Here is a 22,993-nt window from a genome sequence, read left to right on the forward strand (position 1 = left end):
ATAGTAGAATGGCCAGGAGTCACTGGTCCTGCCATCATCTTAATTTATTCAATATATTAGCTAATATAATCCCTTAGAAATCGTTGTTTTAATTAAATGTAAACACAACTGTTTAAGATGCACATAAGAACACGCGTCAGCTCCAGAGCACTCAATAAGCTGCACCCTTACTCCCCTACAGAGGTGTAACCATCACACCAGCTTATAACCCAGAAGAAAAAGGAGCTTTTAATCTGCTCTCCTCTCCTCTATCATCCACTCACAGACTTTCTCATCATTTACCGCCTTTCTGTCTTTCCCTCTCTCACACACACACACACACACACACACACTCCCACCAACACAGACATTTGTAAGTGAAGTGGGTCAGAGGGCGGAGGAGATGAATGAAGGTTTGAATAGAAGGATGGAGAGATGAATGGATGGCTGAATTAATGAATGAATGGGTGGATGGATAGATGAAAGAGAGAAGAAGATGTAAAGAGGTCAGAGAGGCACAGACTGGCTGCACTCCAACACGGGGCAAGGGCAACATCTCTGCTAGGCCTCTGAGTAAAACTTCAACCAGAAGATGTCTGACCTGTCTGAGAAAAAACTTACAGGTGCAACAGATCAGTTCGAAGTAGGCTGGGAACCAAAGATATGTATTTCTATTTTAACTACATATGCTCAAAGAACTTAGAAACAGACTATAAAGAAAGCCTAGCAAGACACTTTAACACCTAACAGCATTTTTTATAAGAAAGTTTCATGTTAGTGCACAAGGTTGTAATAACCATCACCATTTAAAAAAGTTAAAAAAAAAGTTAAGTTTAAAGTTTTTAAAATCATTATATATTTATTTCCTGGCATAATGTATTTTTTAGACCTTAGACCAGAATTAAAGTCCTGATCCAGTGCACTCAAAATATCAGACACATGAGGTCTGCTGGCCTTCACTGCAGCACTTATGGTGACAAGGCAAAACATTTGTGTGTGTGTGTGTGTGTGTGTTTGTGCAGGATGTCCTTGCGAGGCTACACGGTCTGTTTCCTATGGCTGATAGACCATTAATAAAACACCTTCTTCATCACAGCAACTGATTCCCACTAGAGTGATGTCTGCGTGTGTCTGTGTGTGTGTGGCAATGTCACATGAGCCCTATCATCCATTATTCCCTGCGTATTGCAGGTTGTGTGTGTGTGTGTGTCGGAATGTGCGTGTTGCAGTGCGCTTGTGTGCACGCGTGTGAATGTGTTTGTGTCCATTTGTCTTGTTACCAGTCTAAGCTGCCAATGTAATCACCATGAGAAAGACTCTGGAAACGAACTCTATAACCTTCACAACCCTGTCATCCCCCTGCCCTGGCAACTATTAGGAGCCACACACACACAGACACACACACACGCTGCACTTTTATCCATTTTCCCTAAACTACAACACTGACGATAAAAATTGAAAATAATGAGGAAGCTTTTCTTGCCACCGCTTTCTTGCCGGCTGGTCGACACAGTGCCATCAAACTATATATTACAATTACAATCGTGGATAAACTATGACATAAGTCTAATGTTTACCTACATATGATGGGTCACACTGATATTGGTAATAGCAAAGGCAAAACCTCACATTCCTACTAGACTGTATGTCAAATTGCACTGTGGGAGAATACTATGATAAACTGCAACACACACATCTCAGACTGTGCCACCATAGCTAGAAATAACCTGTGTACTGTCAGTATTCTCCCTTTCTTAAAGGTCGGGTAGGAGATTTCATTCTGATGCACTTTTTGTTAAATTAGTGTAACTTCTCTTTACAATCCGATAGCAACCGATTAGTTCGGCAGTTTCACATTAAAATGAAGAATATGAATCATCTGTGGAAGCTATAAAACACTAAAAACATCAGCCAATCCTCCGGGTGGACCCTGCACGGAGTATTGGCTGGTTGTCACTCTCTTCCTGCTCTGTGCACCAGAGAGGTACGTGCATGATGGCTGAAGTCACAGACCACAGCTCGTCTTCATGTTAATGCGCGTCCATGTGATTGGGAGGCGTGGCTTTGGGGTGAGCTCCGAGAGAAAGGGGCGTGTGTTTACTTTCCAAATCTGGCTGACTCTCACTGAGTTTTCAAAGTCTCATACTCTACCTTTAATTAATAAATGATGCTCACTCACTATGGAAGCAGTATGATGTAGCTTTGTGGTGTCAGTACTAGAAGTATAATAATCTGCTTCTGGGCACTAAAACAAACCAAAAAAAGCATCATCTTGGCCCAAAATCCATGTTTTTTATTACTGGTTAAATGTCACATTTCTCCGTTTGTTGCCTGGTGTTTGATAGGTGCTTAAAAAACACACATACTGACCTCTCTACCACGTCCTGGCCGCTCCAGCATGTATGCTGCTCCACCTCCATCTCACTTTCACAAAGCATCTCTGGCAGCTCAGAGAAAAACCACTGGTACCGCTGGATCGAGCCCTCAAACTCCCTGCAACAGAGAGCCGTGCACAGCTGAATGCTCGGGTTGTTGATAGTGTGAGAAGGAGCCCATTGTACCATGCGCTTTTATTTGTTTCAATTTATACTTGTCAAGTCGGATTCTCAGTGAAATCCTTTCTGATATAACTTTAAGTTACTGGAAGAGAAAAAAATAACGGCAAACTGAATGACTCTTTTTATATTAAAATCTGATTAAATGAATGTGTTTTTTATTTTCTCAACGTGTCAACATAAAAAAGAGAAGCGATTATATTACTAAAATGCCAAAACAGCTATGGAGAAACAGTTCTCACTAATTACTTGTTAATTATTAGCATAGATGTCTGTTATTTTATTTAATAAATAAATCACCTTGACAGTTTTTTCAGGCTTCGGCTCTTGTCACCTCTTGAGCCTTTGAGAGGGAATGACCTACACACAGGCACAGAAATGGTTAAATATTATCTGACCTCATCAAAACTACATGTAACAACATATTTCTGCAGATTTTTAGTATTTTTTATATCACGTACCTCCGAGATTGTAGTTGTAGACGCCGATGAGCAGGTGGACCGATGGAGGGAGGCGCAGTCACAGTCACCCTCTCTGATGTAACACGGGTTGTTGTGTGCACGGTGGTGGGCTGTGTGCTCGTCATCATGAGACCGGCTGCCTGAGGGCCGCACACTTTCTCTACCTAAGGAGAAGGACAAAGTGAAGTGTCTGTGCCAATCGCTTACACCAAACATTCAGGTATTAAGACACAAAAGACACGACTCACAGCAGTCACTTATCCTGTCTGTGTCTCAATGATATATTATTATTCAAATCACCCAATAGCTCCTATGGACTGTTGAAAGGTTAGGAGTTTATGTGACTAATGAATACGAAGGCTGACTAAATATTTAAAGATGTGGTATTTTCTTATGAGCCACAATTAAGGGCACACAATTATGCTTGTGTTGTGTTTGTTTACCTCTCAGGAATCTACGCTACTAAGTCCACAATGTTCTCTCAAAGTTGGACGGCTACTTAATTTCCTCCTCCAACAGTGTGTGCATGCATGCATGTGTTTGTGTGTCGTCTGTTTGTCCACAGATTAGCCACAGAAACTTTCTCATCACTCAGAACCAAGCTGCATTCTGGGTATCGGTTGTCCCGCCAACCACAGTCTTTGTCTGGCCCTGGATCTGTATTCATGCACACACACACACACACACACACACAGGGACTGAGGGGAACCCCTGATTCTCTGAAGGAAGATGTTTTTTTTTAGCCCATCTCGGTACAAGGCTTTTGCAAAGAGATCCGACTGCCAAGCTGAAAAAAAACCCACGGCCTTCCTCACCCTGTGTCCAAAATTCTAATAACTTTATTACTAGTGTGTATGATCCACGGCTGGTCCCAAATTAGATTTTGTCTCTGTCTGTGTTTGACATAGGGCATGATTACATATTCATTTACCATTTCAGTTGGCTGACAAATAAAGAACGTTAAGCAAAAATACACATCATTCCCTCCATCGTATTATCCCCTCTGCTTACTATGGCTGTGATGCGTGGCCCGTGCAGCTGCGCGTGCAGTATGGCATCATTCACATGGTTTCGGACCGCTAACAGAGCTAACTCCATGCTGTTTTGGTTACTGCTGGTCGCCAAAGTTGCAGCTAACCGCTGGAGCAGGACCACCAAGCTCCCCCAGGGGGCGCCAAGCTCAGATACACCCACCTAGAAAAAAAAAAGAGACAAGAAAAGAGAAAGTAAAACAACAGTTAATACAGAAAGAAAGGGTTGGTGCAGAGAAAATGAATCGTTTTATTGATCTATATGACTATAGAGGCTGTTGAAGTCATAAGTAGTTGCATCTCGTCCCGCTGCTCTTCTTGGCTTTAGTACATGTACTTTTCTTTCCGCCTCTTTACTGATGAGGATAAACATGTCAGTTCACTCTGAACAGAACAGTGCCATCTTCCAGTTTCAAGTCTCTCTATTGTGGGCGCTGCTAAAAGCTGCCCAGCAAATCTCAAAGCGGACCAGTAAGACGCATGAAAGACTATGCCAATTCCCTCAGCAGCGCTCTTGTTATTTGTCAGTCTAAAACTTAATGTGGGGATGATTTATTGGCGCTAAGATGCTGTGAGTGATTCAGCAGTGTGAGAGCTGGGAGCACTGCTACACATTTGTTAGTTGCCTCGCCCCAGACAGAGGGAGACAAATGCCGTGAAGCCTCCCATGCATCTCAAACAAGTTGTCTTCAACACACACACACACACACACATAAACCTCAAAGGAATATCAATGTGGGATGTTTAAGAAGTTTTTACATTAAAAAAAATATCCACCGCATCTTATCTTTGAACATCTGACATTTAAAGCAATAGTTCAATACTTTTAGGACTAAGCTTTGCTTTAAGATGACAGATAAACACTAATTAATTAGAATGTGTGGTTTTACTGCTGTAATTATTTTATAATAAACAAAACTATTTCACGGTCCTCCCAGGAAATTTGTGCAGCATCCGTAACCAACTCTAATGGCTGCTGGGCAACCAACGACTGACAGGACAAACAGACAATCCTGACTGTAAAACAACTAGCAAGATGCAAGCACAGACTGTGTATGGAGACACTTTTTGATGTTAAACTCATGTGTTTGGACTCCCAGCTGATCCAAAAACAGGCAAACAGGTGAGGTGTGAGTGGACCTGAGGCAGGCAGACAACACCAGATCTCTATCTATCTGTGATAGAGGAAGGATGAAGAGAATATTCTCTGTGGGGGCAAAAATCACACTTTTGTATCAGGCAGTGAACACTATCACAACAAAATGTTGCACTTTAAAAGAAAGGCTTATGGGGATCGACTCAATTTTGGAGCTACCCTCAAGCAGCCTTGAGAGGGACTGTGGTTCTTGGCATTTCTGTGCTAGCTGTAATTTTTTGCAATGGGTGCTGCTACTTGGTAACTCCACATAAAAACTGATAAACTAACTAAATAAAGAAGACAGGAGTGGTTAACTAACAAGCTGTAGGTGTCTTGTAGAGTAAATCCTTTTCCTGCAGCTTCCAGCTTGTGAGCAAGCACACACGTACACACACAAAACACTTTAAACAGTCCCAGACTTACCAAACACCCTCTCATAATATTGACACACAGTCCAGTGCAGGGCCGTATCAGCGTCATCCCTTTGCAGTGAGAACAGTACTGCATCCTCACTAAGGCCCGCCCACATTCTCTGGATAACGTTGCCTTCTCCGTCGCATTGACCACCTCTCCAGCCAGTCGCAGCAGTCGGCTCAAGGCCCGACCAGGCCCGAGTGCACGGGACAGGCTGCTGACCAGGAGTCGAGGATGGAGTCCGAACGGGCTGACATCTTGCCGTGTCATTCGCAGGCAGTCATCACGATTGGTGGAAAGGGAGGAATATGAGTGGGTGGATGAATGGCCGAAGCCAGGGTTGAGCAGGCGGTGGTAGACCAGGGGGAAAAGATCATTGTAGAAGTGACGCACGGCGCTCTCTAAGGAGGAATTCACATCTCCAGAGAGGTGGTGTTTGATGTCGCTGAACAGCCGAGACACAAGAGGGCGACAGTCGGATGCCAGAGAGGAGTAGGCGCTGTCGAACAGGGTGCTGGTCAGGTTAGATGTGAATGACACGAGTGACTCAAAGGTTTCTGGAACAAGAAAGAAAACAGGGAGAAATGAGCTTTACTGTTTGCACATCATGTTAAACTGTTCCTAACAGTTTCCACATTTTCTCTCTCTCTAACCGACCTTGGACTGACTTCATCCTGCTGCATACGAGCCAAAATAGCTCCAACTTAATTCATCCCCGAGCTCGTTTTCACTACCCTGTTATCTATAGTCAGGCGATAATGAGAGGCCCAATCTCATGATCCACCATGTTTCCTATGTCACACAGCGTCTAATAAAGTGGACAGCAATCTCCCCTTTCGAGAGGTCGTGGTGTGCGACAGTGTGTGTTTGAACCTAGCCCAGTAAAACAGGTGATGTCAGTCTGAAGGCATCCTGACTCTCTCTCTCTCTCTCACACACACAGAGAGAGAGAGAGAGACACACAACTGGGAGAAAGAGTGACTTTATCAGTCAGTGTGCATGTGTGTTGTATTCACTTTGTATTTCACTATCACAGCTGCTGCCACCTGACTCCACAATTGACAGCAGCGTATGAGAGAATCTGCTGAATACCTCATACAGCTACCACTCAAGTACGATCACTACACAAGCAACATATCAGCTGCGCGGTTATGAAAGCGCACCCCGCAGTGTTGGAGGATGAGGTGGCTGAGTGTGAGCGTCAGGGCTGGCCGATGGCGATGGCGGCCTCAAACACAGACGGCATCAAGTGTCCACTCACAAGGGGTCATGTGATTAGCTCTTTGCTCTCTGCGATTGGACGGCAGCTGCGATGTGGAAGAGAGGGCATAAGGGTCTTACAGTTCCAGGAGAGACACACGCCAACACACACACACCAAAGTATTCCACAGGGTGTAAATAGAGCCTGACTACAACCGCCGTGGACATGTCTCAGTTTCTCCAGTGGGTCATAATCACTGCGTTTAAGAGAGGGGATCCTTTGAGACTCACTTTCAGCTGTTAGGGAACACTGCTGTCCAGCACAATTAACTGAATTCAGTAAGGGGGGGTTACCCTAAATTAAACATATAGCAAAGGGGCATAAAGACATTGAGGCGCCATATTTAATTCATGTGTTTTTAATCAATAACAATGAATACATGCAGTTCAGAGATGGCCGCAGTGTTTCCAGAGAGTGATACCAAGCCTATTAAACTATATGCATTGTCATATATTTAACAACACGATGTCTGTGAACTGCTGAATGAAGTTTTCAAGTTAATACTGCAAATTCTAACCTTGTCTCCTCTCTCTTGCTGCAGCTTTGGCCTCGCTCAGCCCTTCTTTGTTTTCTGAGTGTTTGGCATCAATTTTACCCATGGATGGTTTAGCCATCCATTGGGCATAAATAGAAGCTGAAACCGAGCCTGAGTGTATTCAGATGTAGCAGGGAGGGAGAGAGAGAGAGAGACTTAAAAAAAAAACAGAGGTACATGTTTGCCATGTCTGTCTGCTGGGTTTCATCAGCTCTACCAGTCTCATAATCTCCACACTGCATGAGCGTGCACGCACATGCACGCATACAAACACAAGGTTGCTCTCTCTCTCTCTCTCTCACACACACACACACACACATATGCTCACACACACTGGTGAATAGCGTTGAGAGACAAGTGGACAAGCAGAGTATTCTTCCTTCTATTCAGAGCAGCCCGTTAGAGACCGGCTGTTGCCCACGGCAACAACACTTTGCTGCGGATACGTACTGAATGTAAACATTCTTCGCCCCTCGCTCTCTCATTGGTCAAGAACAAAACCTGATTATGGCAGCGACAGAGACAGACAGACGGAGAAAGAAAGAGTGCAGAGTTGTAACAAAGTTTTCCGCCGCTCCCTCTGAGAGTTTGCTCTCTCAAAGACTCAATCGAAACATCAGTTGTTTGTTTGGCTAGCCACTGTGGCGCCTCACAAAATAAACTGGCCTCACACCACCACCCTGACACAAACTGGCCATTTCATGATCAACACACAAAGTGAGAATGACAGAGGGGCTACAGGCTCTTGACAGGACTGTTAAAACATAGAAATCACTGCAACTATTAACGTCACTTTGGCTTCAGGTCTTGACATTATTGGTCAGTGATGAATGGTATTAACACACTACAGCTGGGACACAAACAAGGGTTTCAGTACTTAACTCAGGACCGCAGCTAATTTTTATTGCCATCATCAATAACTCTTGGCATTTATTTCTAATAGCTTTCCTTTCTAAATTTCAGGCTTCATATAAAAACTCAGTGTGGTGCCGACACGAAACCCCCCCAAAAATAATAGAAATAGACTAATAGAACATGTCCTTTGTTCTCTCGTGCTTACCCTGGTAGGCCTTGGTGTGCCCAGTAATCAGGTACTTCAGCTCAAAGCTGTAGGATCGCATCTTCTGCTGCGTCTCACTGCGAACAGCCGCCATGTAGCTGTCCTCCATCTTACTGGTGCAGCAGCTGGGCCCAGGTTGGACACACACCCGAAGAGACTCATCTGAAAAGCAGAAGAAATCACTGACAAGGGAACTCATTTTCCTATATTTTATTGGATAAAGAGTGAGTTTCTTCCTTTTGTGATCTGCCATTTAAAAGCACATATGGTGTGGTGTGGAAGACTTTATGTTTGTGGGGAGGTAACACAATAGCATGCACACTGAGCATGTGTGTGTGTGTGTGTGACACTGCTAAACTACTGTAAGCCAAGCTGTCAGGCAGCTGACTGAGATCAAGGGGAGAGAGAGACAGAGATGAGAGGAGCACACATGCACAGCAGACTAGTGTCGAACTTTAGGCCATTAGTATTAGCACCAGCTGACAATGGAGCGCATTACTGAGATAGTTTCTGTTTATTGGTGTTGCATTCTTCATCGTGCTTGGTGGACGCAGCAGGACTGCATCTCACTTCAAAAGTCAGTTCTACTGACAAAGTACAATTTGCACTTTCTGCTGCACAGACTTCATTAGCAGGTGGCGTCTGAGTTGCCATGGAGATGGCTGTACTGCATATTACATTATACATTTGCCTGTTATGTTTATTATACCAGCAGACTGTTCTGAGCAATTTATTTTGCAGAGGCACATCACTGAAGGCCAAAAACAAGAGACTCTTGTCTCCTGTGGCGACAATTATCTGTAATTAGCAGTGGTCTCAGTCAACAGACTGTTAAGGTCACTATTTAGTAGCTGGTAGCAATCATAAGCATAAGACAGACTGTCAGTGTATTAGCAGCAACACTGCAGAAATGCCTTCAGGCTACTGCTAAGCCAGACGCTTACGTTACATTTATTCTGCAAGTTTTGCCGAGATTGTGTCCGCAGGTTATGCAAGATAATTCCAATAGCTTAATCTTATTATAACGATCACAAAGAGAGCTTTCAGGGTGTTGTTAAATCTTGTCAGGCTTGAAAGAAAATAAAGCTTCAGCTGGGATCTCTATCATCACATCTACCATCTCATGTGTTTTTTTGTTTTCTGTGCAGATTTGGTCAGAATATCCCAGTTAATAGTGCAGAAGCACCTGCACACATGCAGCAGAGGGAACTCTGTTAAACAGGCATAATTAACACCACCACTTATAGCCAACAGTGCTTTCAAGAGCTCTATATATAGGTCTCCCAGACTATTTTGGTTAGTTTTTTTTAACAGAAATACACTCTGAACACATGAGGAGCCTCTCTACGTGAAACTGCAGCGCTGCATTCAAAAATCCAAAGAGTGTAAGACAAACTTTTAAGTATGAACAATCTCAGAATAAAAAAAACTTTGAGCTGACGTTTGAAAACTCTAATTAGGAGTGATATTCATGCAGTCAGAAGATTTGTATTCAAACATACTGCAGATTATTAATTTCTTATTGCAGATGCACTGATAAGACAGGAAGCACCACTTTTAGAGCAACTTCAGTTTGATCAATAATCTATTCAATCTGCAAGTACAACAGTAACAGAAGAGATATTTATTATTTCATAAATGTAATCTGTGTGTTTTGTGTTATTTTTTTGTATGGTTGTATATAACATGTGTAACATTTCCAAAGGCACTGACTGACCTGTTCCCGGTCTGTCTGGCACCAGCTCCACCGGGCCTATTTGGCGCATCATGTAGGCTGTCTTCACCTCATGACAGCTGTCTGCATCGGCTGATCTACAGCCAGTCTCCGATAGAAAAACAACCCACAGCAGAATTATGACCCAAAACAAGTCCACGATTTGTAAGGCTGCACGGAACATCGCAACATGTCAGTAGAAGAAGAAGAAGACAGAGAGTCCGAGGGGTTAATATGAATTCCTAAAGATTCCCAACCTCGACTGAAAACTTCATCTGTGCAGCCACTAAGTCTGCGTGAAGCCCGGTGTCAGGCTCAGCGCCCTCCTCTCACTCACCCCCCTCCCTCTCTATGACTCCCTCTCTCACTTTACCGCAATTACTTAATTGACATGTGCACTCAAAATAGTTTCAAACTTCATTTGAACAACTGCCAAAAAGCAGTCATCATGGTAACAGCCACAATACCAGCACCAAAACACGCACCATGCAAATCAAAGAACGTGCATGCAGTGTATTTGCAATTTAACAAATTAAAGACACATAAAAGCAGCTTATTTTCTTTTAAATGTTTTTTTTTACACATGCATGTTGACCGACAGATTCATCTGCATGTTAGAGCCATAAATTCAGAACCATAAACCGTAGTTTAAAAGCGGAACATTGCCGCCACCTGGTGGAAGCTTTGGGTCACAGCTGCTGCAATATGGTCTAACTGAGTACAGACCAGACACCTCCTCAGGACAAGACTCGGCTGTTCACCTCCACCTCAAAGAGAAAGGACACTCCTTTGAGGACCACAATGTCCACATCCTAGACAGATGGTTTGAAAGAGGAGTCAAGGAAGCATCTATGTTAAGCTGAGGTTCTTAACAGAGGTGGTGGCCTCCGACATCATCTTTCTACCACATACAATGCAGCTTCCATCCATTCCCAGGAAGTTTGCACATACTCACAGCAAGAACAAAGGGCTGTCAACCAGTCCCCCACACACCTGGCCCAGTCAGCCAGATCATCACAGGTAATTATGGAAACATTTAGTGCTATTGTTTTTAAGTTTTTACCCAGACCCACCCACTGAGGTCTGCAACCACATATAAACCATGTTTCCCCACCAAACTGTTAGAACTGATGAAGCTGCTTGGATGAGCAGCAAAACGCCTCGCTTCAATCTTCTATACGTATCAACGTACATAGTAGGATTCGAACCGGCGCCTTCGAGGCGGAAACCTCGAAGAACACGCAGCCTCCTTGGCGCAGTAGGCAGCGCGTCAGTCTCATAATCTGAAGGTCGTGAGTTCGAGCCTCACAGGGGGCATACTTTTTTGTCCCACTTCTAAAAAACATTTCCAACGCACTGTGGTAACACTGACGTATAATCTCTGTGTAAATTATCTTAATTTCTACTCTTTGTGTAGTCGAGACGAGAGAAATCTTTCACTCCTGCCTGTTCACGTTGCTTTGATGTCGGCTGGGACTCTGAAAAGACTTCCGTGTTGTTGTTGTTCACCTTGGTGGTCTGTGCAAGCTAATGCTCTTAAAGAATGGCATTAGTGCCAAAAGGAAGATGTTTGTTTAATTCTAGCAGCTCTTTAGCCATGCGCCATCCATCTATCTATGTTAACTATGTCGTACCACAGGGGTTCCGTAGTTTCAGATGCGTTTTCATGGCTTTTTCCCACGGCCCTGAAACGCACCACGATACTTGCTGCGGTCCCTTTAACGCCAATCTCCCGCGTTTCAAGTTAAGCGGAAATAGAAAGCCGTCTTTTCTGTATTTAAGCGCGCCAACAAAGACTATCTCAGGCCAGGAGGTTTATCTGTACTACATTCACTGCACAGCAGGCTGCCGGTTTAGTCTATTCCCACCGTCTGTACGCTCCATTTGAAGAAATGCCGGAGGAAACGTCTGCCGCGTCGAGCTCTGGGAGGTAAGAATCGCTTGTAATTTTTCCGCCGTAGTCACAATAACGTATGCAAGGAAAACACTGCTAGCTTTAGCCTTTAGCTAAACAACACTGCTAACGTCGGCGAGCTGGCGTGGCCAGTGAGTGTTGTAAGAGGTTTTTTATCGGCAGCCACACACACACACACACACACTATACAGTAACCGTTTGGTTGACGGTACTTTGCTGTGGTTGCAACCGCTGCTAACGTTACTATTCCAATGGTATGCTAGCTGGCTAACAACCATACCATGTCAACAACAGCCAGGCGTAGCTAGCACTTGAGTCAGCAATCGAAAGTTTGGATTGGAGCTGTACTTCAGAATTAGGTCAGGTTGCCTGGATTGGTGTTGACTGAACTTTAAACTCTTGCAGTGTGGAGGAGGAGAAGCCGTGCTCATCATCAGCAGCAGCAGCTGCAGGAGCAGACAGGTGTGTATCCACCACGTTACAGTAAACCGTTAAGCATTCAGTACTTAACTCTGCATGTAATGCATGCATTTTATTTGTCCTCTTGCAGCTCTGTTGATGTCATGGAGGAGGCAAAGAAACTGATTGGCACAGGAAACAGGCATCTAGTGATGGGAGATGTTGTTTCTGCTGTCGGTGTCTTCCAGGATGCCTGCAGCATGCTGTGAGTCACTGATTCAGCACACATACTAAACATACACATTTTAAAAAGTAAGCTTCACTTCAGATTTGGCCCTGTTTCATTTGTCTGTGCATGTGCTTATCTAAACTTTCTCCACCCAACACTTGTTGTCCTCCTCCCCCCTCCAGAGCAGCAAAGTATGGTGACACTGCAGAGGAGTGTGGTGAGGCCTTCTTCCTATGTGGGAAATCCCTTTTGGAGCTTGCCAGGTTTGTCAAGTTGCACACTTTGACTTTAAGATTGAGTTAAATATTGTTGCACTGCTATTTGTCTAGTGTTTTCTATTGCATGGTAATATAGAATGACAATTTGCTGTATCCTTTACACACTGTTTTTTATTTTTACTAGGATGGAGAACAGTGTTCTTGGTAACGCTCTGGAGGGAGTCCCAGAAGAATCAGAGGAAGAGGAGCAGCCGAGCAACCCAAATATTGAGAGTGCCAACAACCTTGATGGTCAGTATCTTAACTGTTGTCCAATTAGTGATTGTATGTCATTACAGATGATGCAAAAACACATCATTTTTTGGGAACCTATTAGGAATATTGACTTTAATCACTTGCAGCTCAAAACTTAAAGAAACTTATATTATTATAATCGATTTATCATTTTGGATGTGTTTATTTTCACTAAGTTTTACCAAGAAATAAAATCTTATGCCACTCTGGTGCAGAGAAAACTAGAGATGAGCTGAGAAAGCAGGTGTATGATGCAATGGAGGAGAAAAAGAAAACCAGTGAGTCTCCAGACAAACCAAGTGAGAACGGATCAGAGGAAACTTCAAGTCCTCCTGTGAATGGAGAAGTGAAGAATTCAGTCCCAGAAGCTAAAGAAAATGGAGCAGAGCCTGTTAACGGTGTGAAAGAAGGAGCACCTGGAGAAGTGACAGAAAAGAAGGCTGAAGAGCAGAGTGACAAAGTGACTGAGGAACAGCCAGAAGATGGAAAGGATGAGGAGACAGAAGAACCAGAGGGTAGCAGCTCTGACTACAGAACACTGTCGGTGTGGCTGGTTTCAGCACATGTTTGGTGTTTTGGTTAAATGGCCCACGTTAGGCGTCACAAAGGGTGAAGGGAAAACAATACTGGACTAAAGTGCACTTTGGGTGACTCTTTTTCGCCATTTTCTTAACCAAACTAGCTTTGAATAAATTCTCATTGTACTTCAACAGATGATGATGATGATGATGATGACGATGATGATGAGGATGATGGGGAGAAAAATGGACAAGATAAGGTGAGCTCCCACACATCGGAGAATGAATTATTGTCAATCTTCTGGTTTTTTGACGCATGTCTCCACGTTTTTTAGGATGAAGACGAAGTTGGGAATTTGCAGTTGGCCTGGGAGATGTTGGAGGTCGCCAAGGTCATCTACAAAAGGTACGTTCAACATGAGAACATCAGGGTTGATGGTAGATCAAGGCTGTTTAGTGTCCATATTCCGCCTTACAGGAAGGAGAACAAGGACGATCAGCTGATGGCGGCCCAGGCGTACCTGAAACTTGGAGAAGTCAGTGCTGAATCCGGTACGTTTCTTTCTTGCTGGAGATCGACAATGTTTCACGTTAGCTGTGTCTCAGTTTCTTCAGTCTATATCTGACGGCCCGCTTAATGCTGTCTACAGGGAACTATCCCCAGGCACTAGAAGACTTCCAGGAGTGTCTTGCCCTGCAGCTGAAGCACTTGCCTTCCCACAGTCGTCTGCTGGCTGAAACTCACTACCATGTTGCTACTACACTTTGCTATATGGATCAGTACAGCCAGGCCATTCAGCACTACAACAGCTCTATAAAAGTCATTGAGACTCGTCTGGGTAAGACTATGCTTTCCTAATGCTCAGACTTTTTCCCCCTTTCCCCAGATACCAAAGCATAATTTTAAACTAGGACTGTTTATCACATGCCCTGTTTGTGTGCAGCCATGCTGCAGGAAGCGATAGATGCAGCAAAAGGAACAGATGGGGCAGCTGAGGAGAAAAGTGAGTTGGAAGAGCTGAAGCTTCTTCTGCCTGACATCAGGGAAAAAGTGGAAGATGCCAAGGAAAGCCAGAGAACAGCCAGTGCCGCCTCACAGGCCATCCAACAGACACTAGTGGGTACACAGAACTCTGACAATACTTTACAGTTTAACCTGAAGTGCATAGTAAAAATGACATCTTTCATTGCAGGGCGGAGCCTCTACTTCATCGGCATTCCCATGTGAAAATGGGGGCCCTTCATCATCAACAGCTTTTGCTGCACCCAGCCAGGTGGAGGCATTTTATTTTTAATGTGTGAACAAATTGATCCTAAACTTGCTGCTATAAAGCAAAACTTCTGTTCCAGAGTCCTATTAAAGCATTTGACAGCGCCTCATCTTCCAAAGCGGTGTCGGATATCTCTCACCTGGTCAGGAAAAAAGTGAGTCTGCTCCGTCTAGTACGAGCATGTTTTCCTCTAAGCTTGATTGCTGCCTTCCTGTCTGGTCAGCGTCAATCGTATGAATTGAATTTGAATCCATACTGGAACTTAAAGTTTTTGAGTTTGTGCCTGCTTTGTGTTGATGTGTGCTTGCTGCTGTGGTTCTAGGTGGCTCATCATGGTTTTCCTGCAAATGTCAGTGTAGCTGGTGTGTTGGTTTTGTGACTTGCTTTTGAACTGGAGATGTTGCATGTGCGCGTGTAGCTGGTTGTGTTGTGGTTAATGCTTTGTTTAGATGTGTGGGTGAGTTGACATGATTGGGTTTTTAGGTGCCTCCCTCTTGCATTGAATACGGTCTTTTACAGAAGCGTTCAGTCTTTTCCTCCCTTTTTTTTTTGTCCCGGTTATTTTTCTACACAGAGGAAACCCGAAGAGGAGAGCCCAGTAAAGGACACTGACGCTAAACAAGCGAAACAGGAAACCACAGTTAATGGCAGCGGGGGCTCTAGTGCCAGCAACGGCAATGGAGTCCAGGAGGGAAAATCACAGGAGGCGAGTGATAGGCTTGTATTTTTCCTAATGACAACTTCACAGGACTCTGAATAAGAGGTCATGGTGCCGCTAACTTCAGTGGGCTGGCCAGGGTTGCTTGTGTTTTCTGAAGTGATACTGATGGAACAAAATCTCCACACTTGAAGAAATTCATCTCTGGAGGTCTGATAAGTGTTAGTGAGATGAATGGATGCACTTGCATCTGGACCTTGTGTTCACCTTAACTGCCAGAACAGATGACAAGAGTCCTGTTGTTCAATCATGCATGTTGGCAGGGTTTGTCCCAAAAGATTATAAAAAGCAAACATGCGGTATGTATGTTCTTGAAACTGTTAATTTGAAGGCTGTAACTCGTGCAACCACGTCTTGTGCAAAGCTGCTTGATACTGACTCTTCTGTGTTCCCTTTAGCCTGCCACCCAGTCGGCCTCCGTGGAGTCTTCGGCGTGACGTCTTCGTCTCTCTTCCTGATCTCTGAAACCAGCACAGCATGCCTGTCCAACCCCTCTCCACCTCCAACACTTTTTGTTTCTGTAAATAAGATCCATTTTCATAGATTTGTCTGTTGAGTTTTGTATACTTGTAGTAAAAATAAAGATTTGCAGATGTAAAATGGTCCAGTTTCTTCTTTCAGACAGTTGGCACAAGGTTTAAACAAGGCACAGGAGTGTCTGCATTAACTACTTGGTGTTTAATTTGGCTTTAAATGCCAATTTCAGCTTAAGTGCTTCCAATGGTATCAGCTACATGAGTTTTTGTTTAGTTCTGACTGGTTTCTGCTGGCTGTTTGTGGTCATCAGAAGGAAGCAGTGATGCGAATTCATCCACTGTTGTCGCCTGAGACGATGGATCTAACAGAACAGCGTTTCCGTGAAGAGAGGGCACCTGTAATGACACGAATGCCCAGTGACACCCTGTAATTTTAAATTTTTGGAGCCCTTTAAACGATGGTAACCTACCAAAGGAGGATATTTATAGTGGCTGAAGAAGTGAGGGTCAGGTTTTGTCAGGGTTTGTATGTCTCCATCACGGCTGTTGACCAGACGTAAACACAGCTCCATGTTTCCCACCTTCAGGTTTAAAGAAAGGAATTCAGCCGTCTCCATCACCATCTATCTAAATATATTAAGTATTTTCTCAAAACATCTCCTGAGGTGTTCATACCTGAGGTATTGAGTTGAGCTGGGTCATACTCAGTGATGGTCTAATAGGCAGACTGCGCACTGGCACCCTCCAGTGGCCACTATGGAGCTGTACAAGTCAAATCAGAGGGTCATTTCTTGGTAATGGACCCAAAATATATCACTAAGTGTAGAATTAATCTACATATTTTACAGTAACCACATGTATTTGTAATGTGCTACAGGCATTAGGACCTGGTTGAACTGATCGAAGAGTTCTAATCGTGTCCAGCCAAAGGAAGCCATTTTGAAGACCTCATGGTTGTAAACATCCAGATCTCCAGCTGCCTGAACCTCCACCAACAGAGAAAAGGAGGGTGATGGCTGTATTCTACAGGGCAGAGAGGTTAAAGGGCATGAACGTCATTTTTCAAAAAGTGTAAATTTAAATTGTAGCTGGTTTATAAAACAGTTATTTTATAAAACTTGTCCTTACCTGGGCACAGGCTGTTTGATTGACAGGGTGACATTGTTTCCAGCGGGAAAACTGTGCTGGTAAGAAAGGGACGCTCCTGAAACACACTGTACAGGAGGCAAAGGAGTCGGCGGGCCCACCTCTTGACCTTGAACGTAGAGAGCTGAGACCAGACGCAGCACCTTCTGAGACGGATCGACTCCCAACACCAGGTCATAGAACACCACAAAACCCGCTCTGCAAAGGCAAAGGTTGGTTTTAACCTGACAAGCTCCTTCTATATTGTAGTAGTAGTGAACTTTTACATTTGATAGCAGACTTTTGGATATACATGTTACCATTTGCATACAAATATGGGGACTTAAACTGACGCTGGATCGTAGGGGGCCGGACCGAGGGAGGCTACAGAGTCCAAAGTGTATCCTTCAAATGGAGAGGAGAAGGATCTGGTCTGGAGCTGATGGACACATCAAGAAATAAAATCTTCATCAATGTCACAGATAAACACTGGAAGTGTTATTTATTTCCTAAAAAAGAACAAACCGTGTTGATAACATCCTGAAATGAGGGGTGTATACAATCGTGCATCCAATGAAACACCTTCTCCAGTTCAAATGCCCCTCCCACAATGGTGGGTGTGGCCATTGGAGCTGACCAATCAGAGTGGGTTTTTAATGTGTGTCATAGGAAGTCTGTAAACGTGTAGAAGTCAACAGCACTCTGCTAACAATTACATAAGGATTTAGAAATGGTCCGTGGAAGAACACTTGAACTGACCTTTAACCATGTAAGTTCTGACTACAGGTGTAAATTTTGTACCAGAGGAGGAGGTGCATGCATGCAGGTTTTCAGTTGGAGTGGAGGTGGAGGTGGAGGAGGTCTCCTAGGCCTGGATCCCTCTTTCCTTTTCTCCATTTCTGCCTGTAAACCGGCAACCTGCTGAAGGTCCGGATCAGTCCTCACTGCTGCTGGAAGACATGCAAACAGACGATGAGCTGACACTACTCAACAGAAACATTCATGACATTCTCAGAAGCAGAAAATGAATAAATGTTAGCATGCTAACTCCCTAAACCATGTTGGTGAAGCTAACCGACTGACAACAGCAAGAAACTGATACCAGCTCATTTTAAATCAGCTGGTGAATAGTATGTTTTTAGACGATTTAACCTCCATAGTCACGGTGTCTCTTTCTGCCCAGCTGGATCCTGAGGATCTCCTCCTCCAGTCTTTGGTTCTCCTGCTCCAAAAGCAGCAGGTCCCAGTTTGGATCTCGCTCAGGAGGCTTCACCTCTGCACACAAGAACAGCAGTCAGCACACACAAAGGTAATTCAGCTCTGTCTTTTTAATATAACGCCTCAGTCACTGTTCTAACACTGTTCCAGTGTTTCTGTGCTTAGAAGCGGAACAGACCACAGTCTGAGTAAACTTCATAAAAGCTTCACCGAGCGCAGCTGTGTTGACAGTGAGTTACGTTTTCTTTTCTGGTTCTCACTCTTTTTTCCGGCCTTGGCGGCTGCTGCTGTTACTGCTGGTTGGTTCTTCTCCTCCAGGCTTTTGGCTTCTGCCTGCAGGTCAATCATTTGTGCCACGATGGCTGGATCTGAGCCACCTGACTGCATGTATGCATGCCGCAGAGCTCTGCAACAAAGAGATCTGTTTTAACCGAACTCACACAAACGCATGAATACGACTGAGTATTTCTGAGGGACGCACGTACTTTATCTGTGTGGAGAGAGGGCCGTCTGCAGCAGAAATGAGCTCACAGTTGTCATGGCCTATCTTACTTGGTGGATCAGTAGGTGCAGAGACCTCTTGCATACTGAAAAAGAAAAGGAGGATTAAAAACACCTAAATTCAAACACACTGTGGCATTTGTTGAAGGTTTGCTGGCCAGAATACAGGAGTAAAATCACTTTATTCTACCACAAGCATACCTCTATGAGGAACTACCCAAGCATGATAAAATACATAATTGATGCTCTGAGTCATCTAGTAGCTACAAAAACAATCTTCCCCTTGGTGGAAAAACATGGTACAAGCAGACATTTCACTGCAGACTAATACAGAATCATACATTTGTAAGGTTGATGTGTTGCACTATGAAGGAAATTTGTGGGCAGTTACCAGCCGAAACAGGGTTTATGAGTGCCCATCACTCCCCTTGTTCATACTGGCTATCATTGCCTTCCTCATGTCTTGTAGGCAGCCTGGTCGCTCCTCCCTAAAGGTTGTGACGGCATGCTTATTTAAGTATCGGTGTCACCATTGTCTGAAGTGCATGCTTTAATGATAAAGAGGGTCTCTGCATCCATGTGCAGCGGGAATACAAGGCTCAGGTGTGGGCAGCTTGAAAGGCGGCTCATAACAACTTTGAATGACAGGGTGTTTTGAAGGTAGGGTAGGAGATTTTAAAAACTTAGTGAGAGTCAGCCAGATTTGGAAAGTAAACACACGCCCCTTTCTCTCGGAGCTCACCACGAAGCCACGCCTCCCAGTCACATGGACACACATTACCTGAAGACGATCCAACCAGCCAATACTCCGTGCAGGGTCCACCCGGAGGATTGGCTGATGTTTTTAGTGTTTTATAGCTTCCACAGATGATTCATATTCTTCGTTTTAAAGCGAAACTGCCGAACTAATTGGTTGCTGTCGGATTGTAAAGAGAAGTTACACTAATTTAACAAAAAGTGCATCAGAATGAAATCTCCTACCCGACCTTTAAAAGTAACGGTGTGATAAACAAGCATCTTCACACATATCTGAAAGGTATTGCAGACATTGCAATTAGCCATCATTTTTAGCATAGCAAGTATGTGTGTTTTTGTGATTCCAGTCTATCAGCAGTGTTTCATTGTCATGCATTAGTTTCTGATAACCAATCGGATATTTTAAAAAAATGACCCTGAGGTTCTTACTGTAATGCCCGGAGGTGTTCAGCGAGTTGTTGCAGCGTCTCGTCGCTCCTCTCCTCCTGCTGCCTGAGCTCCAGCAGCAGACTCTCCAGTTGAGCTGTGTCGCTCTGCTCAGCCAGGATGGCGACCTGATGGGCCAACTCTGACACACACACAGTTGTGTGTCCATCACTTTGGAGAACACAGCTCTCCACCGTGTGTGTTGTATGTTGTTGGTCCTCTGGGGGCCGCTTGGTGTTTGTTTCTCACCTTGTCTTTGCTGCTCCAGCTGCTGGTTGTGAGCGTGTATCAGGGCCAGTTGGCTCTCATGCAGCGCCGCCATTTCTCTCATCTCCTTCAGCCGCTCGCTGTGAGCCAGATGACGCACACCGGCCTGAAGCACACATGTGTTAAACAGAAGGATTTATGTGCAGCTTTGGAGGAGCAAACTGATTAATGTCCCCTTCCGCTGTCATTAGAATGTGCTCATGTCTTGTAGCCGTCTTCACCCGCGGTGACCTGTGACCTGCTGTGACACCACTGGCTCATGACTTCATCCATTATTAAATGGCTTTTACAACACAGAGGACATGTGTGAGGCTGAACAGATCATTAAAAGTACCTCAGCATCGGCCGTCCTGTTCGACCACCGAGGCAGACTCTCTTCAATAGACGTCCTCAGCTTCTGAAGCTGAATGTCAGAGGACATGTGATTGCTACTTGATTTTCTCTCCCTGTGTGTCTTGACTGACATAATGATATTCAAACATGAATATTTGATCAAAGATCATCAGACACCTGCAGTGCTGGAAGTCTCACCTCGTCAGTGAGGCCTCGCAGAGCGGCGCCGTCTCTCTGGTTGGTCGCTGGTGTTCTGTGTTCTGCTCTCGGTGTTGCAGCTCTCCACCTGCTGTGGTTCACTTGCTGATCTTTAAACTATGCAAAATAATCCACAATATCCACACTACAGACTGTCCAGACAGATCTCACTCTTTGCATCTTGACAAAGTGACATGCAAGGTAAATATTTAGCTCATATTTAAATGAATACACTCCAACCAGCCATGCAATACGTCCTTATAGATCGGCTTTGTGCCTTTGTGATGTAGTTGTTCTGCCTTCCTGTTGATGTTGGCCCCTTCACAGCATTTGATTGGTCATGCCTGTTAATTATCTATTAGATTATGGTACAAAATATCTTTTCTCACTGTGAAACAAAGCACCTCTTCTTTTAAGTTCCTCTTTTGAGCCACAGCCCTGCTTTCAGATTCATTTTTCGGCCTGAACAATCAGCGCCTGATCCCCCCACACACACACTCACCTGCACCAGGTCAGGGGTTCGTGTCTGTTTGGGATCCAGACCTCCAGCTTTGCTCCTTGTGGGAGGCTCCGAGCTGTGTCTTTGCGCCTGAAGGTGCCCTGCCTCCCCACCAATGCAGAGCAGTGCCTTATGTTTCTCCAGCAGCCTGCTGGAATGAAACAGCATGTTACAGTCTCTACAGATCAACTCCTTCTCCATCTGTTGTCCAAGCCTACGATTTCCACATTAACAACCAGCCACTACACTGAACACTGAAATATGAGGGAATCAGAGGCAGCAAAGCAGAGCAGGGTCCAACAAAAGCTCCTTTACAGGTTGCTTAGTTTGTATGTTTGTTGGTAACTGTCTCCATGCCAGTGACTTTTGTTGTGAGGGTGAGGAGATTTCTTTTACATTCCTTCCTTTCAGTGTCATTGTGTTTATTGTGTTTATTGTACACCAGAAGCATGTGTGTTTGTTGTATTATTTCATCCTGAAGCATAAATATCAGGACATATAAGCTGTCTGATGCGTCTCTCTTAGCTGCTCTGAACTCGTGCTACACATTCCGTCTGTTTATAACTCTTATTTATTTATTTGTAATCCGCAGGCTGCCTCATGTTCCCACGCCTTCCAGTAAGATGATGGCTGCAGCTGTGCAGTGGACGTCTGCCTCCAAAGGTCAGTGAGTCTATAACAGTCTGACCTGATTGGCAATGCAGCTTTCCCCATAGTAGATATGTCCTCTTCATTATGTACCTTATAATTGGGTTTGTTTGTAACAAACTAAAGTAGAATATGTTTTTAAATATATACAAATATAATTTATAAGAGAATATTGTTGCCTTTATCTTTAAACATGACAGTAATTAAAAATCATTATTTAGGTTTTATTTTGACAAAACAGGCAGTAATGATCTTATTTTAATCAATAATCAGCAGATGAAGCTGTGTCGTTTCACCTCAACCTCTTTATTATCCTCAAAGAGACACACGCAGCATTTTTATCCACTATTAATACTAAAGTATTCTTACTTACATGCTTTTTGTGTGACATGTTTTGCTGTAAATCGTACAGCGGTTCATACAGTGAACACATAAACTGATTCTTCACCTGATATTTGTAAGAATTCAATTCAATTCAATTCAGTTTTATTTATATAGCGCATATTACAATCAGACATTGTCTCAAAGCGCTTCACAGGAACCCCCCTAAGAGCACTGTGGCAAGGAAAAACTCCCTTTAAGAGGAAGAAACCTTGAGCAGGACCCGTCAACTTAAGGGGGAACCAGTCCTGCTGCTAGTCAGAGAGGATGAGGGAGAGAGAGAGAGAGAGAGAGAGAGAGAGAGGATGAAGGAGAAAGAGAGAGAGGGAGAGAGGAGCAAACATGATACAAACATGATACAGTACAGAGCAAACATGACAGCAAGATGAAACAGTGATTATATTGTAGTAGATATCTATATATATCGTCGGTCCATAAGTAGGAATAGTAATTTG

At 44.1% G+C, this 22,993-nt stretch overlaps 3 protein-coding genes and 1 non-coding gene across 7 annotated transcripts in view; 2 read left to right on the forward strand and 2 right to left on the reverse strand.

The window, feature by feature from the left end:
• Nucleotides 1–10,430, reverse strand: part of LOC114434838 (glypican-5-like) — a 41,812-nt gene extending 31,382 nt beyond the window's left edge. For both annotated transcript variants that reach the window (XM_028404268.1, XM_028404267.1), the window contains exons 1-7: nucleotides 10,152–10,430; nucleotides 8,435–8,596; nucleotides 5,588–6,135; nucleotides 4,007–4,189; nucleotides 2,996–3,159; nucleotides 2,835–2,894; nucleotides 2,350–2,472 (exon numbers count right to left, since the gene is read on the reverse strand). In XM_028404268.1, the coding sequence (XP_028260069.1) occupies nucleotides 2,350–2,472; nucleotides 2,835–2,894; nucleotides 2,996–3,159; nucleotides 4,007–4,189; nucleotides 5,588–6,135; nucleotides 8,435–8,596; nucleotides 10,152–10,332 (1,421 nt within the window). In that variant the 5' untranslated portion in view covers nucleotides 10,333–10,430. The remainder of the gene's footprint in view (nucleotides 1–2,349; nucleotides 2,473–2,834; nucleotides 2,895–2,995; nucleotides 3,160–4,006; nucleotides 4,190–5,587; nucleotides 6,136–8,434; nucleotides 8,597–10,151) is intronic.
• A 962-nt stretch (nucleotides 10,431–11,392) lies between these two features.
• trnam-cau (transfer RNA methionine (anticodon CAU)) lies at nucleotides 11,393–11,465 on the forward strand. Its single transcript has one exon. It is a non-coding gene; the product is annotated as a tRNA-Met (tRNA).
• A 390-nt stretch (nucleotides 11,466–11,855) lies between these two features.
• On the forward strand, nucleotides 11,856–16,310 carry nasp (nuclear autoantigenic sperm protein (histone-binding)). Of its 3 annotated transcripts, XM_028404734.1 has the most exons (15): nucleotides 11,858–12,078; nucleotides 12,469–12,525; nucleotides 12,614–12,727; nucleotides 12,874–12,954; nucleotides 13,094–13,200; nucleotides 13,419–13,718; nucleotides 13,917–13,981; nucleotides 14,057–14,127; nucleotides 14,200–14,273; nucleotides 14,372–14,560; nucleotides 14,666–14,838; nucleotides 14,915–14,995; nucleotides 15,072–15,146; nucleotides 15,567–15,698; nucleotides 16,109–16,310. In XM_028404734.1, exons 1-15 carry the CDS (start codon nucleotides 12,041–12,043, stop codon nucleotides 16,145–16,147), a joined length of 1,596 nt encoding a protein of 531 aa, XP_028260535.1. In that variant the 5' UTR covers nucleotides 11,858–12,040; the 3' UTR covers nucleotides 16,148–16,310. The 3 variants fall into 3 exon arrangements, with proteins under 3 accessions (XP_028260536.1, XP_028260535.1, XP_028260537.1); XM_028404735.1 differs by lacking the exon at nucleotides 15,567–15,698 and having other exon boundaries at nucleotides 11,856–12,078; XM_028404736.1 differs by lacking the exon at nucleotides 13,419–13,718 and having other exon boundaries at nucleotides 11,863–12,078.
• Nucleotides 16,311–16,456: 146 nt separating this feature from the next.
• ccdc17 (coiled-coil domain containing 17) lies at nucleotides 16,457–21,710 on the reverse strand. The gene is made up of 15 exons (XM_028403967.1): nucleotides 21,513–21,710; nucleotides 21,011–21,127; nucleotides 20,814–20,882; nucleotides 20,462–20,585; nucleotides 20,216–20,354; nucleotides 19,015–19,116; nucleotides 18,790–18,935; nucleotides 18,464–18,586; nucleotides 18,113–18,258; nucleotides 17,665–17,750; nucleotides 17,315–17,530; nucleotides 17,074–17,209; nucleotides 16,862–16,948; nucleotides 16,657–16,767; nucleotides 16,457–16,582 (listed from the first exon to the last, which is right to left on the reverse strand). Exons 1-15 carry the CDS (start codon nucleotides 21,708–21,710, stop codon nucleotides 16,457–16,459), a joined length of 1,926 nt encoding a protein of 641 aa, XP_028259768.1.
• Between the last annotated feature and the right edge of the window lie 1,283 nt (nucleotides 21,711–22,993).

This window comes from Parambassis ranga, chromosome 4 (genome assembly GCF_900634625.1).
Source record: "Parambassis ranga chromosome 4, fParRan2.1, whole genome shotgun sequence".
In the NCBI taxonomy this organism is placed as follows: domain Eukaryota; kingdom Metazoa; phylum Chordata; class Actinopteri; family Ambassidae; genus Parambassis; species Parambassis ranga.

Bases quoted from the DNA above. Each gene is read 5' to 3' on its own strand.
- nasp (XM_028404734.1), top strand. From the start codon at position 12,041: ATGCCGGAGGAAACGTCTGCCGCGTCGAGCTCTGGGAG. The intron at 13,719-13,916 runs GTAGCAGCTCTG...GTACTTCAACAG, and splicing joins GGAGACAGAAGAACCAGAGG to ATGATGATGATGATGATGAT. The intron at 13,982-14,056 runs GTGAGCTCCCAC...CACGTTTTTTAG, and splicing joins AGAAAAATGGACAAGATAAG to GATGAAGACGAAGTTGGGAA.
- ccdc17 (XM_028403967.1), bottom strand. From the start codon at position 21,710: ATGGAGAAGGAGTTGATCTGTAGAGACTGTAACATGCTGTTTCATTCC. The intron at 20,586-20,813 runs GTACTTTTAATG...TGTGTGCTTCAG, and splicing joins ACAGGACGGCCGATGCTGAG to GCCGGTGTGCGTCATCTGGC. The intron at 17,531-17,664 runs GTCAGTTTAAGT...TTGCCTTTGCAG, and splicing joins CCGGCCCCCTACGATCCAGC to AGCGGGTTTTGTGGTGTTCT.